At 42.1% G+C, this 17,285-nt stretch overlaps 2 protein-coding genes across 3 annotated transcripts in view; one reads left to right on the plus strand and one right to left on the minus strand.

Annotated features, from left to right (window-relative positions):
* LOC111595220 (A disintegrin and metalloproteinase with thrombospondin motifs 9) overlaps positions 1 to 7,118 on the plus strand; it is a 43,049-nt gene extending 35,931 nt beyond the window's left edge. The window contains exons 7-18 of one of the 2 annotated variants that reach the window (XR_002751174.2): positions 34 to 617; positions 672 to 857; positions 921 to 1,049; positions 2,722 to 2,948; positions 3,005 to 3,285; positions 3,347 to 3,548; positions 3,610 to 3,774; positions 3,832 to 4,011; positions 4,071 to 4,439; positions 4,501 to 5,151; positions 5,229 to 5,569; positions 5,659 to 7,118. Coding sequence is in view for 1 of the 2 variants with exons in the window: in XM_023308835.2 (XP_023164603.2) it covers positions 34 to 617; positions 672 to 857; positions 921 to 1,049; positions 2,722 to 2,948; positions 3,005 to 3,285; positions 3,347 to 3,548; positions 3,610 to 3,774; positions 3,832 to 4,011; positions 4,071 to 4,439; positions 4,501 to 5,151; positions 5,229 to 5,327 (3,073 nt within the window). In the remaining variant the exon portion in view is untranslated. Of the gene's footprint in view, positions 1 to 33; positions 618 to 671; positions 858 to 920; positions 1,050 to 2,721; positions 2,949 to 3,004; positions 3,286 to 3,346; positions 3,549 to 3,609; positions 3,775 to 3,831; positions 4,012 to 4,070; positions 4,440 to 4,500; positions 5,152 to 5,228 lie in introns of both variants that reach the window. The other variant, XM_023308835.2, reaches the window with a different exon arrangement.
* Positions 7,119 to 7,683: 565 nt separating this feature from the next.
* On the minus strand, positions 7,684 to 9,474 carry LOC111595218 (actin, indirect flight muscle). Its single transcript, XM_023308832.2, has 3 exons — positions 9,378 to 9,474; positions 8,103 to 9,043; positions 7,684 to 8,044 (listed from the first exon to the last, which is right to left on the minus strand). The coding sequence occupies exons 2-3, from the start codon at positions 9,025 to 9,027 to the stop codon at positions 7,839 to 7,841; spliced, it is 1,131 nt and encodes a 376-aa protein (XP_023164600.1). The 5' UTR covers positions 9,028 to 9,043; positions 9,378 to 9,474; the 3' UTR covers positions 7,684 to 7,838.
* Positions 9,475 to 17,285: the final 7,811 nt, after the last annotated feature.

Here is a 17,285-nt window from a genome sequence, read left to right on the forward strand (position 1 = left end):
GAGAATTTGCGACTTGACTTGATTTCTGTTTAGAAAAATGGACAAGTCCTGCCTGGAGAACACGCCATCCAAGTCCATGAAAGAAGAGAGCACGAAGCAGCCTGGTGAGATTTATTCGCTGGACCATCAGTGTCGTCTGATACATGGCAACCAGAGTACCCATTGCTTCTCGGAGGTGGAGTGCAAGAAGCTTTTCTGCAACGCCAATACGCATCCCAATGGACTCTGCCGTTCCAGCAACTTGCCCTGGGCAGATGGCACGCCCTGTAACAGCAATAGCAACAACAGGTTTTGGTGTCAGAAAGGTAAGTGTGTGCCACGTTCGGGCAGTGCTCTACACATGGTGCACGGCGGTTGGGGTCCTTGGGACGCCTTTACGCCCTGTAGCTTGACGTGCGGCGGCGGTGTACAGCACTCACGCCGTGAGTGCAACAATCCACAGCCCGAAAACGGTGGCAAGTATTGTGTGGGCAGCCGCAAGAAGTATCGCTCCTGCAACACGCACAGCTGTCCCCCAGGCACCGTCGAGCCTCGCGAGCAGCAGTGCTACGATATGTACGGCAAAAAGAAGATACCGGGCGTCAGTCCATCCTCCAAATGGATACCGAAATATGGACGTAAGTGTATTCGAATGTCAATCGAGTCATGCAACTAACCAGCTCATGTCACAGTGAACACCCACGAGTTGGACAAGTGCAAATTGTATTGTCGCATAGAAGATAACACCGCCTACTTTCTGCTGAAGGATGTAGTCACAGATGGCACCAACTGCAACGTGGACAGCTTTGACAAGTGCGTCAATGGCATCTGCCGGCCGGCTGGCTGCGACAATGAACTCAACTCCATTGCCAAGCTAGGTAATTAGTCGCAGTCGCAATTAAAGCCAAAAATCTTCAGTCATCAATTTGATTTCTTTGCAGACAAATGCGGCGTCTGCGAGGGACGCAACGATACGTGCGAGGAATACACCGGAAACGTGAAAGTCTCAGATTTGCTGAAGCAAAAGAAGCTCTCACAGAGCCTCTTCTACGTCGCCACAATACCAAAAGGTGTGTACATCCTAAAGTTCTAACTTCTATCCGCCAACAAGCTCTCGCGCAACACGCCCCGTTGTCAAGCGGCCAAAACTAACAAAAAAGGCTAAATATATAACGAGTTGCAAGTTGCGCGACTAGCAGATACCCAGCGCTTCAGTTTCAAGCACACATGTGTACCTAGCCATATAATGGATAGAAGCTTAACCTTATTAAAAATAGTTTCATTACTTGTCAATACTGCGAGGCAATGCTTTGACTTAGACGCAGTCTTGACGGAAACCGATAGATTCGATTCCACAGTTTGTTTTCATAATATATATTAAATATTTGCTCGTTAATAACTACAAATTATATATAAATCTTGGGGGAAAAAAGATCTTAGATCCTCCGAGCCCGACACAGTTATGCATACGGGCAAACAGGTGAACGTAGCTAAATCGATTTATCGATCATGATCAAAATCGGATATGCCTGCTGCTGCTTGTTACGTACATTTGCACAAAACCAACATAGCCTCAGCTCTCATTTGCAATGGGTAAAAGGTATAAAAAAAAAAGTAGAAAAATTCAATAATAAAATTTTTGGCTAATGATTTGATGAATGAATGCTAATGGCAAGTGCTTATGCGTTGCGCGACTTAATGTGCTATTAAATAGTTTTTATTAATTCAAGTTTGATGCCCAGTTGAGTCATTGAAAGCCCCGCCCTTAGCCAAAAACAAGCTAACATTTACATACTCATGCATACATACATACATATATGTCTGTACGTACTTATGTATGCATGTTTTTTTTTTGTACTCACCTTGTTAGCTGGAACACGTAACTCGTGTTGCTCGCTGCTCCCGGCTGATCAGCTGTTGATCTTCCCAGTGCACCTAGGCGCCTCACGTACACACAGATTGCTGGTTAATCAACAGACGGGGCATTGGCGCCGGTTCAAGCCGGAGGTCGCCAGTAGTTGTCTATAAAAATTGATTTGAATTGCAAAGTGCTTATCAGAAAGCGCAAAAAAAAAGAAATGGCGTACATACATACCTTAGACATATTAACACACACACACACACACATAGGCAGGCACATGGTTTCGTTGCACTACTTCAGTGAATCAATAATAGCTATTATTAGCACAAAACATTCGTTTACAAAATTTACTGCCCTATGCATGAGTACAATGGCATTAAAAAATCATGAATGAAACAACTGAGGCAAGGAAATATTAATTTATGTCCAACATCCGCTTTGCTTTTTTGCTAATGGCCGCACGTAGCCTATGATGACTTATCGGTAATTGACTATTTATCGAGCTCACTTTCCAATGTAAAGCTGACACTTCCTCTGTTAACATTTTCTGTTAACTAACATTTGGACTAGTTGATCTGCCTAAGAATGCACTTTTTCTAATTCCCAGGGCTGCATTAACTGCAATAGTAACTGCATATGTTTCATTCTCTCGCTATACCTCTTTCACTCTAACTGACTTTAATGCGGCAAAAGCTAGATATTTCAAATTGGATGTGTATATTCTAGTATTTCCCATATTTCGGATTTTCCCTTGCAAAGAAGCGTAGAGTTATGGGAATAGCAACTCTGCACAGAGTTCAGGTTATCTCCCATTAAGGCACTGTCGACTAGGTTACTCTTATTTGATATTTTATTGAAATATTTCTTATTTATTTTTGCAGGTGCCTCGAATATTGTTATCACGCAACCCGGTTATCCCGATCAGAACTACATTGTTCTAAGCAACGACAACCATGATAACCTGCTGAATAACGACAAAGTAGTAACGCCTTATCCCAAGAAGACTACCTATGCAGGCGTTACACTCGACTACAATGGTTCCAACAGCACGGTGGAGCGCGTTAACTCCACCTACTCATGGAAGCTGACGCGAGATCTGATAGTTAAGGTCGGTTTAGCCGCATTACGTCTTAAGTTCCTTGGCTAATTATGTCCTCTGTTTAGGTCATTTCGATTGATCTGAGTGCTGCCAAGGATCAGAATACGGTACTTATTTCGTACACCTACACTTTGGACAAGCCGTTCATTGCGGAAGCTGAGGTGGAGATCTATCGCTGGCAAATGCCCGCTTGGAGCAGTTGCGACTCTCTCTGCCAAGGCACAATGCATCGCCAGGCCACCTGCATAAGCACCACGCAAGGTCTAAAGGTAGCTTCCCAGTTCTGCGAGGAGTCGGCTAAGCCAAAGGCGGAGTCACGCAGCTGCAACACGGATTGCATCCTAACGTGAGTTGGCACTTTAATTGCCTCTGCTCCAGCTCTGATAGTTAACTCAATTCACATTTAGATTGAACACGACGAGCATATCGGAGTGCTCCGCGGCCTGTGGAGAGCTGGGCGTGCGCGAGAAGAACTTCAACTGCATACAGACATTCCCGGATATTCAGCGTACGAATATCGTGGACATGTCCTTCTGTCAAGCCAAGTTCGAGATTGTGCGCCACGAGGAGTGCCGCGAGGGTTGCTGGAACTACACGGAGTGGTCAACGGTAAGTACCCAATGCAGATCTCACGGCATACGAAATGATACATGTCCTCTGTATTGTGTAGTGCACCCAGACCTGTGGCACGGGCACCCAAGTGCGCGAGGTGCGCTGCTATTTGAACCATACGCCCGTCAGCGACGAGCTGTGCAATCCGCGAACCAAATACGCACTGAACAACCTGCTGCGCACGTGCAACATGGAGCCCTGTCGCTTTTATCCAGATCAGATGGTGAGATATGAGCCAGCAAAATGAAAGTCAAATATATCTTAAAATCGAATTCTGTAGATAAACCAACGCTCTGTGATCGCCTGGGTGACGGGCGAGTGGGGCGAGTGCAGCGACTGGTGCAAAATGAATCGCACGGTGACCTGCTCGAACAGTTATGGCGGCTACTGTCCAAAGGATAGGATGCCCAAGGCGGCGCGCAACTGTTGCCACATCAAATACGTTAGCGAATGGGAGAAGGTAAGAAGGAGGCACAGCAGACGAGGCTTAGATAAAATGCTAAAATTTTCTTTTTCTAGTGCTCTGTGGAATGTGGCTCGGGCATAAAGCGCAGGCTGCAGAAATGTGCCCGCGTCTACAAGTCAGAAGTGCGTGGCACGCCCAAGCGTCGGGAATATGTGGCCGACTCTTTCTGCAAGTCGTTAAACGTGCGGAAGCCATCGCTGCGCAAGTCCAGCAAGAAGTGCTACATCAACTGCAAATGGGATGTGTCCGACTGGACGCGCTGCTCCAAGGACTGCACGGAGGAGTATCAGACGAGATATGTGCACTGCGAGGCGTGGCCCGGCAACACGGTGGACGACAGGCATTGCGATGCCAAAAAGCGACCGCCCCACAGGAAAATATGCACCAACTGCGCCCGAATGCGCACCAAGGTGACAAGAGCGGTAAGCGCATCGATTACTTCCTTGATTCAAATTTTAATATCTGAATTTGGTTTATTTCCAGTGCGATTGCACGGGCTACGAGCAGCGACGCAACTACTACTATGACTCGAAAATGCGTAAGACCAGCAGGCTGACGAAGGTCAAGTGCACGCCGCCGCCCAGCTGCCGGAGACGAAGCATCAGCGGCAACAACCAGTCGAAGACTGTGCAGGTGCGACGCGCACAGAGCTGCGCCGATGTGCAGCAAATGTATGGCATCTACAAGGATGGCGAATACACGCTGCAGGTGGGCTCACGGCAGGTGCGCATCTACTGCCATCAAATGACCAGTCGGACGCCGCGAGAGTATATTACAGTGAAGCCGCAGGAGAACTATTCCATCTACTATGAGTACAAGACGCGACTGATCGACAGCTGTCCGCCAACGTCGAGGAGCCACGAGTATGTGAACGATCAGAACTCCGGACGAACGCACTTTGCCAAGCTGCGTCTGAACATCAGCGACCTGAGGATTATCGAGAACGATTTCGAGTTTTCCGAGTCGCGGGGTCAGCGCCAAGCGCTGGGATCAGCTGGCGACTGCTACAATCGCAACATGAACTGCCCGCAAGGCGACTTTTCTATCAGTGTGGAGCATACGGGTTTTTCCCTGCGTCCGGGCACCGTGTGGAACACGTACGGCAGTCATGCGATCATGCATCGAGCCAGCGGGGTAAGTTACCATAGAATCCGAACCAGAGTCAGAACGAACCACTGCAGCCACTTACTTAACTTCTGCTTCATTCGCAGTTCAACACAACTTCGGCGTCACGACGTGCTTTTTGTGGTGGCTTTTGCGGGCGCTGTCACATATCGCCCGCGTCCGGACTCTATGTGGACATTCTGTGATCATGCGCCCACAGCAATTGCAGATAGAGCATATAGCTTGGACACCTTATGCAAAAAACTTGCGCAGAAGAATGCCTAGCGAGACTTCCCACGGCAACTTCACTTCTGCTTCGGTCCCTCAGCCGCACGTCTCGCAGAGCCCAAGAGCTATAGACTTAGTGCCACAGAGCGAGATGGCAGACCTAAGCATCGCTTCCAGTGTGTTGCTCTCAGTGCGATCATTGATAATGTGTCAAAGATCGGTAAGGCATATACGAAATGAATTGCTGTTAAGAGTCGGTCAAAGTTCATTTTGTCGCGTTGTATTCTCCTATTTTTTATTGTTGGTCAGGAGACCTAAGTCATGGGGCGTTTACACATAACAGGCCTCGAGTCTTGGGTGTTATAACCAGCGGTAAGACCAGGGGAAGAGAGAGAGAGTGAGTGAGAGAGCGTGAGCGAGGCAAGGACTGAAGCGAAATTGAAGTTAGTTCATCAGAAGTGTCCCTAAAACATTCTTGTGCATAAATTCTTTGTATAAGGTGCCCAGCCTCTATGCTCTATGATTGGTGCTGTAGCCCAAGTCGTTGGGCCTAATGAATCTTTGGTGCTTATTTTATGCGAATCGATTTTAAGGTCGCTCGACTCTAGTGCATTTAAACAGTTTGTTTTGCCACACCTACTATCTAAATTGCACAAAACATACAAATTGAATAGTATTAAAACGATTTACACGCATGCTTATACACTAACACACACACACACACGCACACGTACACTGGCAATATATATAGTTAGCTAGTTAAATTACTAACGACCTTTAGGATATAAAAAAGAAACAAAACAACAAAAAGCAAAGTATTTTCGAATCTCAGTCGGGCAGTTTTCAACGCTGAGTAATGCCCATCTAAATGTTAAATTAATCGGACCGTGAATGGGTCTTTAAATATATGAGTTGTCTCCGATTATGAGGACAAGAAACTGCCAACAAAAAACCTAAAGCTGCATAAAAAAAAAATAAAAAAATAAAAAAATACAAAAAATTAGTAAAAGAAAAAATTTAGCATATTTCATTGCCATTCATAGAAATTGTAAGAAATTGTAAATATAGAAGCTAACACTAGACTACAAAGTTAAGTAAAACGATAGTTCGTCAACTAATTATATGAAAGCCTTTGTAAAATGTTCTGGGCATGAAAATGTTTTAAGCTAATGATGTCAATTGGCTTGTTAATCAAATTAACAGGCTAGCAGGATGATATTTTATTAAAATCTAAGCAGGACTGGCTTGAATTACCTAATATATATATATAAATATTATCATATATCTACAAAAAATGTCTGCATCAAAAACACACCAAAAAAACTAAAAAAAATTATAATTTTTATATAATATTTTATGATAGCGTGGGATCGATCTTAAAAAGTCTTAATTCCAAATTGGATTACCATAATTTCGTACGATTTTATTTGACTCGGGTATACAGGATGCTATATCCGAAGTTTCAATAGATTAGAGAAGCAACCTTTCGATATTCAAATATTCTTAACACTTTAAGTTAACTTAACAAAGTGCAATGCCGCCTTATACAATATTTGTATATCTATGACTAACTTTAGTAAAGTAATCAATTGTATGTACGATTATATATGTACTATATGTGTATATGTGTATGTATATATATAAATCTACTTATACGTACGTACGTTAGCTTGCAACAAGAATACTCATACTTAGGAATTTCGACACCCAATCCAAAAAGCCAGATACAGCAAATCTAAGTCCCCCCATACACGTGGACACGCTTCAAATATCACTGCCAAATCGATTCATTTCATTGACACAATTATAATTTTAATCCTCTCTGCACCACTCGCCCCCGTCACCGCCCCGCCCCTGCCCAATTAAATTTTAACGTATTTTGGTATTATATATATTAATTAATTAATGAATTTATGTTTAAGCATATCTACAACAGTAATTTAACCTATGTAAAAACAAATTGTTAAACCGAAAATGATATTCATATTGTTAACAATATAGAAGGATATGTAATTGAAATAAAAAATTGTCTTTATTGAAAATGTTTATAGTTTTAATGGAAGATATATATTTGGCTTTAACTTCACTGACTACGATTAAAAGCTCATTCATATACAGTTTAGATAAGTTTATAAAATATTTTAATATTTTCACACTTTCAGCAAATTTCGCCCAAAAGTTCGTCAATGCGAAATTCGCCTGTGGTCATATTTCTCTTTTTTTTTAGGGTATATGGCTTGAAGAGTGTTTTGTTAGCCTCTTGTTGTTGTTGTTGTTCTTGTTGTTGTGATCATTATGATAAGTTAACACTAGATTGTTGTTGTTATCCTTGTCTTCTTCTATGCTGGTTTGGCCTAATGAGCAGCGGGCTGGCGTTGGTGAAAAGCTCGCTGATGTTGGTGTTGGTGTTGGTGTTGATGTTGGTGCTGGTTTGTGACTTTGCTAGCCTGGTTGTTGTCTTTGTTGATCTTTCGCAACGCGGGAAAGATTTAAAAGCACTTGCGGTGCACAATGCCGGGACCAGACTCATCGTACTCCTGCTTGGAGATCCACATCTGCTGGAAGGTGGACAGCGATGCCAAGATGGAGCCACCAATCCAGACGGAGTACTTTCTCTCAGGTGGCGCAATGATCTTGATCTTGATGGTCGATGGGGCCAGAGCGGTGATCTCCTTTTGCATACGATCAGCAATACCTAATACACAAAAGGTATTACAATGGGATTCTGAGTCAAAGGAATCTTAATCTTTTACCTGGATACATGGTAGTACCGCCGGACAGGACAGAGTTGGCATACAGATCCTTACGGATATCGACATCGCACTTCATGATCGAGTTGTAGACAGTCTCATGAATACCAGACGACTCCATGCCCAAGAACGAGGGCTGGAACAGAGCCTCGGGGCAACGGAAACGCTCATTGCCAATGGTAATGACCTGACCATCGGGCAACTCGTACGACTTCTCCAGCGAGGTGGAGGCGGCAGCGGTGGCCATTTCCTGCTCAAAGTCCAGAGCCACATAGCACAGCTTCTCCTTGATGTCACGCACGATTTCACGCTCGGCAGTGGTGGTGAATGAGTAGCCACGCTCAGTCAGGATCTTCATCAGATAGTCGGTCAAGTCGCGACCGGCCAAGTCCAGACGCAGGATGGCATGGGGCAGGGCGAAGCCCTCATAGATGGGCACAGTGTGGGAGACACCATCACCGGAGTCCAACACAATACCAGTGGTACGACCGGAAGCGTACAGGGAGAGCACAGCCTGGATGGCAACGTACATGGCTGGCGAATTGAAAGTCTCGAACATAATCTGAGTCATCTTCTCGCGATTGGCCTTGGGGTTCAGTGGGGCCTCTGTCAATAATACTGGATGCTCCTCGGGGGCCACGCGCAACTCATTGTAGAAGGTATGATGCCAGATCTTCTCCATATCATCCCAGTTGGTAATAATGCCGTGCTCAATGGGATATTTGAGCGTGAGAATACCACGCTTGCTCTGAGCCTCATCACCCACGTACGAATCCTTCTGACCCATGCCCACCATCACACCCTGGTGGCGTGGACGACCCACAATCGAGGGGAACACAGCACGGGGGGCGTCATCACCAGCGAAGCCGGCTTTGCACATGCCCGAACCGTTGTCGATAACCAATGCACCCGCATCATCGTCACACATTTTGACAGTTGTTTATCTGCAATTATAGATGAGATCGTAGAAGAATGATATATGGGAAACAAATGTGTGTAATCTGTGGCATTTTTCTAGCACTTTTAGGAGTTAAAGTTCTTTAGTTTTTTTCTCATTAATCCAATTTTCGCTCGGTATGACATAATAAAATATTTCAGATAATTTTACTTAAAGAATAGAATTTGATTAGAAATTTTAGATTCATTCTCAAATTGAATTCCAATTATAAGTCACATATTCCATTGATAAAAAGTTGTCGAGCTGTAATCCATGTGTAATCCTTTGAACTGAAGACGCACACACACGCGTACAGGGTACACACACACACAGACACACACCTTTTAGGCCAACGAAAGGAGTTGATGAAAATTAAAATCGCACGTTCGATTCTTGTTGGCTCCTAGACTCAACAACAAATGGCACGCGGCTGGTCAATTGCCGTCTTTATATCGAAGGCTCTCGCAGGGGGAATGCCTAATTGAGTTGAGAACTCAATTAGTTGGCAGCCAAGCAGCAATTCGCTGGGAGAGAGGCAGAGAAATTGAGTAGAGCGAAAGCAGTGCCACGCATTTAATGTGAATCGATCCATATAAGCCGTTTCCTAATTGTCGAGCAGGCACGTTCGGCTCTATGCGACAACTGTAGGCGCTACACTCTGCTTGGTTCAATAAAAGCCTTGTTAGCTTGTGTTTGCTTTTTTGAATGATTATTGAAGATATCTAAGAGATAGACTTGCCCTTGAGAATTGCTAACTATACATCTGATTGCAGGGTATATGCAGAGAGTCGGAGAGAGCTGTGACGCACACACTGCAGGGCAATTAGATTGCGACCTATCTAAATGACTGATAAGCAAATATGCGTGGCCGGGAGAGCACGTCAGTCGATTAGCCGATTGCAGCCGTATCCGTTCCCTCTGCCCCGCCCCGCCCCCGTCGCCCCTTGCAGGCGGCGCCGTGCCGTGCAGCTAGTGCGAAGATACTTCACCTCGTTGCCAATTCGAAAAATAGAAACGAACCTTAGAAGGACTGACAGATGCTGCAAGACAATTGGCAAGCCGTGGACCCTGAGCAGCAAGAGCAGGCCAGATAGCGCTGCAAATACTGAGAGAAAGAGCAGGAGGGCAATAGCCAGGGACGCAGGCACGCAGCATCGCTGCAACGCCGACACCGATGCAGCCAGAGGCAAGCAGCGGCAACGGCAAGCACCGAAATAGACGCCGTCACAGCACATAGACATCTATAAATCAACATCAAGGTTGTTATCCGCGAGAGCTTCTCGAGGAAGCATTGGTTCGGCTCGACGAAGTTGCGAAATAGCCGCGTCGCGCATTTTGCATGCCAATTAATTGAATTTTACCAAAATCAGCAACACAGCGCCGAGAGATGCATGTGAATGCATTTTTTATTGTCTAGGTATTTGAGTTGCTCAATGCATTTTTCTCGCATATATAATTTTCTTTTTTTATTTCTCACTCATGCCATTTGAATTTGTCCTTTTATGCAGCTTTAGCTTCGTTCATTTTCTTGCTTGCGTGGCCAGATATTTATACGAATTTACAATGCACCTTTAAATATAGCATCAACTGATCCTAAAATAAATGTCAATTGCTCGGAAGTGCTTAAATGCAATTCCCTCAATCTGTCACTTAATTGATTTTCATATACTTAAACTGTTAGTTGGGATCACTTAATGCTCTATCTGTAAGTTGAACTTTACTAACTATGGGACTAACTAAAAAGTTTGCCCATTGGCATCATAATTCATTTCTTAATTTGATGATTCTTTTTTTATACCCTGATCCCATTAAAAATGGGAAATCAGGGTATAATGGTTTTGTGCAAATGTATGTAACAGGCAGAAGGAGGCGTGGCAGACCCCATAAAGTATATATATTCTTGATCAGGACGACAAGCCGAGTCGATTGAGCCCTGTCCGTCTGTCTGTCTGTCCGTCTGTCCGTCTGTCCGTCTGTCCGTCTGTCCGTATGTGTGAACGCGTGGATCTCAGCATCTATAAGAGCTAGAGACTTGAAATTTTTTTTGTAGGTCCGTGTATAGCACGCGCAGGTCAAGTTTGTTTCAAATATTCGATAACTATTCGCATTTAATTGTTATCGAATAAAAACATTATTGAAATGCAGTAAATAAATTATATCTCGAACGTCTTAAGAGCTAGAGCTTCCAAATTTTGTATTTAGTCTTATGTATATTTTATGCAATTTTGATTTTTGTTGGATTTTGGATACCGGCTCCAAATTCCCCCAAATTCTTAGAATTTAAGTTTAGTTGGAACTAGGGCCATTATGTCAAGGCGTTTGCATCTCAACCAAGCCAATAGGATATATAGATCATATGCTGAAAATTTCATTAAAATCCATTAAGTAAAACAGAAGTTATTAAACAAAACGTTTGTCCAATTTGCAAAAGCACATGTCAGCAGCGCCACGCGCACGCATTTTTCCTATGCGTGTGCACACATACATTCAAATGCGTGCATTCTTTTCTATTCCAAGAATTGAAATTGCGATTGAATTGTGCTGAATTATTAGCTGCTACTTATGTTCAAATTTGCAACATCTTACGTAAAGAGGGAAGTGGCTGTGTTGGTAGAGGCGCCGCTCGTATGCAGCTTGGTCCGGGTTCGAGACCAGTGGAGATGAAACGTTTTTTATTGTTTTATTTTTTTTAGTTATGAAGTGGCGGTGTTGGTAAAGTTTGTGCACGTTGCGCAAATAATCCGGGTTCGAATCCTGGTCTCGCAATGTTGATTTTTATTTGTTTTCTGTTTTTTTTTGAATACTCGATACAAACTACGGAAAATTTAAAAAAAACTCAGAGGACTGGGATCAGGGTATCTCCTAGTCGGGCACCCCGACTAGAGCTTTCTTACTTGTTTAATTCTTATTTATTGACATTAAGCTTTTTTAGCATATATCTCAAACTGTGTGTCTTCAATGCTTTTAAGTATCTGTTGAACTTAATTTAAATTCTAGAAATTCTTTTAAGTGTCTGTTGAAGTTAATTTATATTTTAGCACATTATGTATAAAGTTTATTCCATTTCCATTTTTTTTTCCTTTGCTGTGCTGCGGCACATCGAATCTTATACTTATAGTTCAGCATTGACATAAACAAAATCTCGCTAATTTGATATCTAAATATTCGTTTTTGAAATAAATTTATTTTCGCTATGAATTTCTTATTGATGAATTAGGATAGCTTGAAGACTCTGACTTTATGCAACTAAGATTTATTTATATTGCAAGCAGATAAAAAAACTAAGAAAAAAAAACAACAAAATGAACGCCAACCCTAAGCTAGATTCAAGAGCTAAGCTCTTTATTAAAACCAGTTTCTTCTAAAATATTAAATGTTTAATGCCTGAAACTCTTTTGAAATTCTTATTTAATATATATATATATATATATATATATATATATATATATATATATATATATATATATATAAACTTGAATATAATATATATTTTTTATAATAAACATAAACAAGCAAAAATTTAAAGTGTAATTAGTTTTCTTAAGTAAGCTCTTCTATTAGAACCGAAATTCCTCACATGGACACCGTTAATACGAGTGCTTAATTAATATAAATAAAAGTTAAAATATATTTATATATATTTTACTCCCATTTAAAAATATATCAATATATCAAATTTGGTTCTATACAGTAAAAATAATATATATAGTTCACATCTAACTTAAGATGATTTGATTTGTATTTGTAGTTTATGTTTCTCTGCAAGTGCCATAATAATTTTCCCATTGCATATCGAATGAACAATTAAACCATGCCTAAAAGTATGCAACACTTTTCAAACCAAAATAAATATCTGTGTTAGAATCAAAGCGAACTTGGAGCAGAGGTAAAACATTTTTTAATATATTTTATGGTACTAGAAAGTGCAACAAAAAAGAATTCAATATTTGTAGGACTAGCAAAAGGACACTAAAAGTATCAATCGAAAATAAAAGATTTTCCTAACTGCAAGTCTTTGAGTTGCTTTGCTGCATATTTACTTAACGCCCGACTAAGTGAAAAGTATAAATATTTATTGCTAGTTTAATATGTAACTTTCTGCAAATAATAATGTTTCCTTACACAATTTGAAATGGTTATACAAGTTGGTGAAATTGAGGCCTACAAACAAATTGGTCATAATAAACGGGCTGCAAGACACAAGAGAATATTTTGGGCAGCACCAGCAACAGCACCAGCAGCAGCAGGGCAGCCCAAAACAATGGAGCAGTCACAGAGCACAAAGCACAAAGCGAAAGCTAAGCGAAGCGAACGTGCGCCAGACCCAAACGAAAGACTTAAGCCACGAACTTGTGCTGTGGGACTCGAACTGGGAGCCAAGCAGAAGTAGAATGAGCCAAAGCAAAAGCCAAATCAAGTTTTGTGACAGCAACTGCGACGCCAGCCGCGATAGCGGCAGCGCTTGAAAAAGAAAGTGCAAGTGGACGCGGATGCTTTAAGTATTCCATCAGCGTGGCGCTGCGTGCGAGTGTGCGCGTTCGTATGTGTGTGTGTGTGTGTGCTGTAGTTTTGATTCTTCTTATTTTTTGCTGCTAGGTTATTTTATTTTTGTTTTTTTTTTTGGTGTCTGTGCCGAGCACTGCTGCTGCCGCCGTCGAGACCAAAGCCAAGTTCGAGAGCGCGTTGGCGATGACGAAGACGGCGAAGGTGAAGGCAGCGGCAATAGCAACAGCAACAGCAGCGACGCTGACCTACTTCCACGCTCTTACAATCAGAATGTTTTATGTTTCGATTTTATTATTTTATTTTTTGTGTAGTGTTCGTTTCGTGTATCTTTTCGATTTACTGGCCAGCAGACGTTAACCAAGCTGTCCATTTACACATATGTGTATGTGTGTGTGTGTGTGTGTGTGTGTGTGCGTGCATGTGTGTTGGTGTGAAGTTACTTTTTCTTTTCTTGCGTTTTGGCTGCTCTCAATTGTTCATGCGGTTTGGTAGGCCTATGAAAGATACACGAGAATCATTTCATGCCATGACTTTCCAAAAAATTTGTTGTATTTTATTTTCGTAGTTTTATGTATGTGTAACTACGTATGTGTGTGCGTGAGTAACAGAATTTCACTCGCTTCTGTACTCATATATATATTTATAAATTTATATTTTTTCCTCAATTACTTTCACATATAAAAATATTCTCGATCTTGTTAACAGGGCGTGTCGAATCTCAAGACGCGATATGATTTACTTTTTACTGTCGACTTATAAGGCCAGCATCTCTCTTTATGCATCTCAAGTCTGTGGCTTATCTTAAAGCTGTCGCTGCACAGCGCAGCATTACACTACTCTAAAGGGCTGCAAAAATGTTTCTTTATTTACGAAAAGGAGATATTCCTGAAAAATACCTGCCCATCTGTAAAGCGGCCGCAACTTTGCCCCACTGTGAGTCGCTTGCCAGATTGTCAGCTGCTGTTGCTGCCGCTGCTGCTGCCGCTGTTGCATGACATAAACTTTCGATTGTCTGACTGGGTCGGTTCGTCACATAACTGTTGCTCCGTCACACACATCTTCTCGTTCTTTTCGGCATTTTGTGGCTTCCACCGCCATTTGGGGTATGAGGCCGAAATGGGTAATTGGGTCAGGTCTCGACGGGAAAAGCTTTCAAATTCATTTCACTTAAAATTCTTCAAGCTTAATGTTTTCTTATTTTAAGATTTTTAGTCATTCGCCCCAGCCGGTGGGCAGTTCTTTACGAGACTTTATGAAATCCGAAGTCCGAAATCTCGTTTCATTGAATTTACAACTTTCGTGGCTTATTTCTTCAATTTGTCTGATTCTGGCATTTGGTGCTGCTCTGCATTGTTTTGATTTTTATTTCGGCTGTGGCTGTGGCTGTGACTTTTGGATTTTGCTTTTTGACTTTTGGCTCTTTCTTGGTTCTTACCCATTTCTCTTTCTCCTTTCTTTGCGCTGCTGGTTAATAATTTTATGTTAATTATTAAAAAGTGAAAATAACTTTTTACACTGACGATTTTGGGTCTCGAATCTTGTGATTCATTAGTTCTGGCTGGGGTTTATATAATGTATGGCTCGCCTGCTAATTAAGCATATACTCGCCAATTGAGATCATTTTCATTTTGTCTTGTATTTTGTGCTAATTATCATAAAGACGAGATGCTTAGTGCTAGTAAGTAGGCAGGGCTCAGGTTAAGTATGAGTCAATCGATGGCATACGATTACATGCTACAAGAAGAAGAGGCTTTACGCTGACTGATCTGTGAGCGTATTTAAAATTTAACTTTCACCCAGATGGCAGTAAGCTCGGAGTAACGGCATCAGTATTACCATCAATCGGTCCAACGGATGCCGCTGACCACTGGCATCATAATGTGTTGATGCATCACAGCGGATTATCGAGTACTTATGTGAACTCACCTGCACGTGCATAACATACAAGCACACCTACATACACACACATACATACACGCTGTGCCGTGTGCATAGAATTGAAAATGCTTGAAGACCGAACAAAAGTTTTACTCGATTGAAATTCTCCAGCGATTTCACAAGCTTGGGAAAAATCTCAAAAGAAAGAAAAAGCAATCGAAAGACCAGCAAAAATAAGTAAGAGTGCTTCAGCTGGGACTGCATGACTAGATAATACCCTGTAGCAATTCTTAAGTAGTTTTTGTGTTTCTTGTCTAATAAATATGTACAAAAAGTATCAAAAAGTAAGTGCGAAAGTCTCTAAGAAGTATCTGAGGGGAACAAAAGCATCTATAAGGTATCTGTTATTACCTTTGTATATGTGACTACCTCTAACATCAAGAGCTTTCATAACATATACAAAAGTATCTGTTATTTATAGCCCACAATGTGTAAGCTTCGCTAGGAGATACAAAAGTATCTTGACAATCAAAATGAATCTGTTCGCGACACAAAAGCTGAGTGAAAGATAGAAAAAATGTGTTTAACGTAAAAGTAATTCTCATTCAGATAATACAAAATTTAGCAACTTCATCTCAAATGCGTGCAGGGTATTAAAAGAGGCCTATCAAGTACTGGGAAAATTCAATTGAAGCAACAGAGAGAGAGAACAAGAGAGATGCACAAGCCAGAGTAATAGAGGGGTGGAGAAATGTGAGCTATGAAACAGCAGACGGCTTCTGCATTAGAAAGTTTTCTACAACAACAACAACAATAAAGATAGTAACACCAGCCGCACAAACGACAAAAGAAGCAACTGTAAGTGCAGAGCCAACAACAACAGAAAAGAGCCTAAACATCAAGATACTTTTAACCAACTCGAAGTCGAAGTCGAAGTCGCAGTTAGAGACTCAGGCTGGGGCTGAGACTGCGACTGCAAATGGTCGAGCCCCGATCTTGAAACGCTCGCTGAGCAGACCAGACCAGACCAGACCAGCAAACTGCAACTGAAAAGATTTTACCAAATGCAAGCAACACACACAAACACACACGCACACTCACCTATAGAGTGAGATACATTTGATTTTCTTGGAGCCCAGCTTGGGTGTTTTTGGGGGCTCTGACGAGCTGATGCTGTCAGTGAGCAGGCAATTAAATGTTAATTAAGAATCCATTGGAAATTTCCCTCAGCTCGTGCATAATTAGCCGTGAGCTTGGCCATATGCAAATAAAAGTAAAACTGAAGCAACAATGGCAAGCAAATTACTTACGCAGAAGTTACAGCGAAAACAAAGCCAAGCAACAACAACAGCAGCAAAAATGCACAAAGGAAAAAAGTTTAAATTATATAATTAAAAAAAAACTACAAAAAATCTTGACGAAAATAGACGAAAGTTGTAATTTGCAGCTAAGCAACGGCAAATGCGCAGAAGCAAACGAAACGATGAAATGGAAAAAAAGAAAAGAAAATGAAAGAAAAAAGCCGCAGCGCGCTTAGAAGGCAGTTGCCAGCAAACGGCATTCGCTGCGATAGCGAAGAAAGTTAAAGTTATAAAAGTCCATTCGGAACGTGATGGCAATGGAACAGCCATAAATTGTAAATAATTAAGCGCTGCCGGATAGTCACTCTCTATGTATGCGCGCGTGTGTGTGTGTGTGTGCTCCCAAGGCGAAACTCTTACTGAAAGCCAACAAGCCGAAAAGCTCGCGCACATGGCCAAGCCAAACTGCGAACCAAAACAAAAGACTTCAACGAAGAACCAAACTTGAACTGAGCGCACGCTCAGCAGCAACTTGTCTGCGTCTGTGTGAGTGAGTGAGTGAGC

The sequence above is a fragment of the Drosophila hydei genome, unplaced genomic scaffold (assembly GCF_003285905.1).
Source record: "Drosophila hydei strain 15085-1641.00,03,60 unplaced genomic scaffold, DhydRS2 tig00008119-arrow-pilon, whole genome shotgun sequence".
Lineage (NCBI taxonomy): Eukaryota > Metazoa > Arthropoda > Insecta > Diptera > Drosophilidae > Drosophila > Drosophila hydei.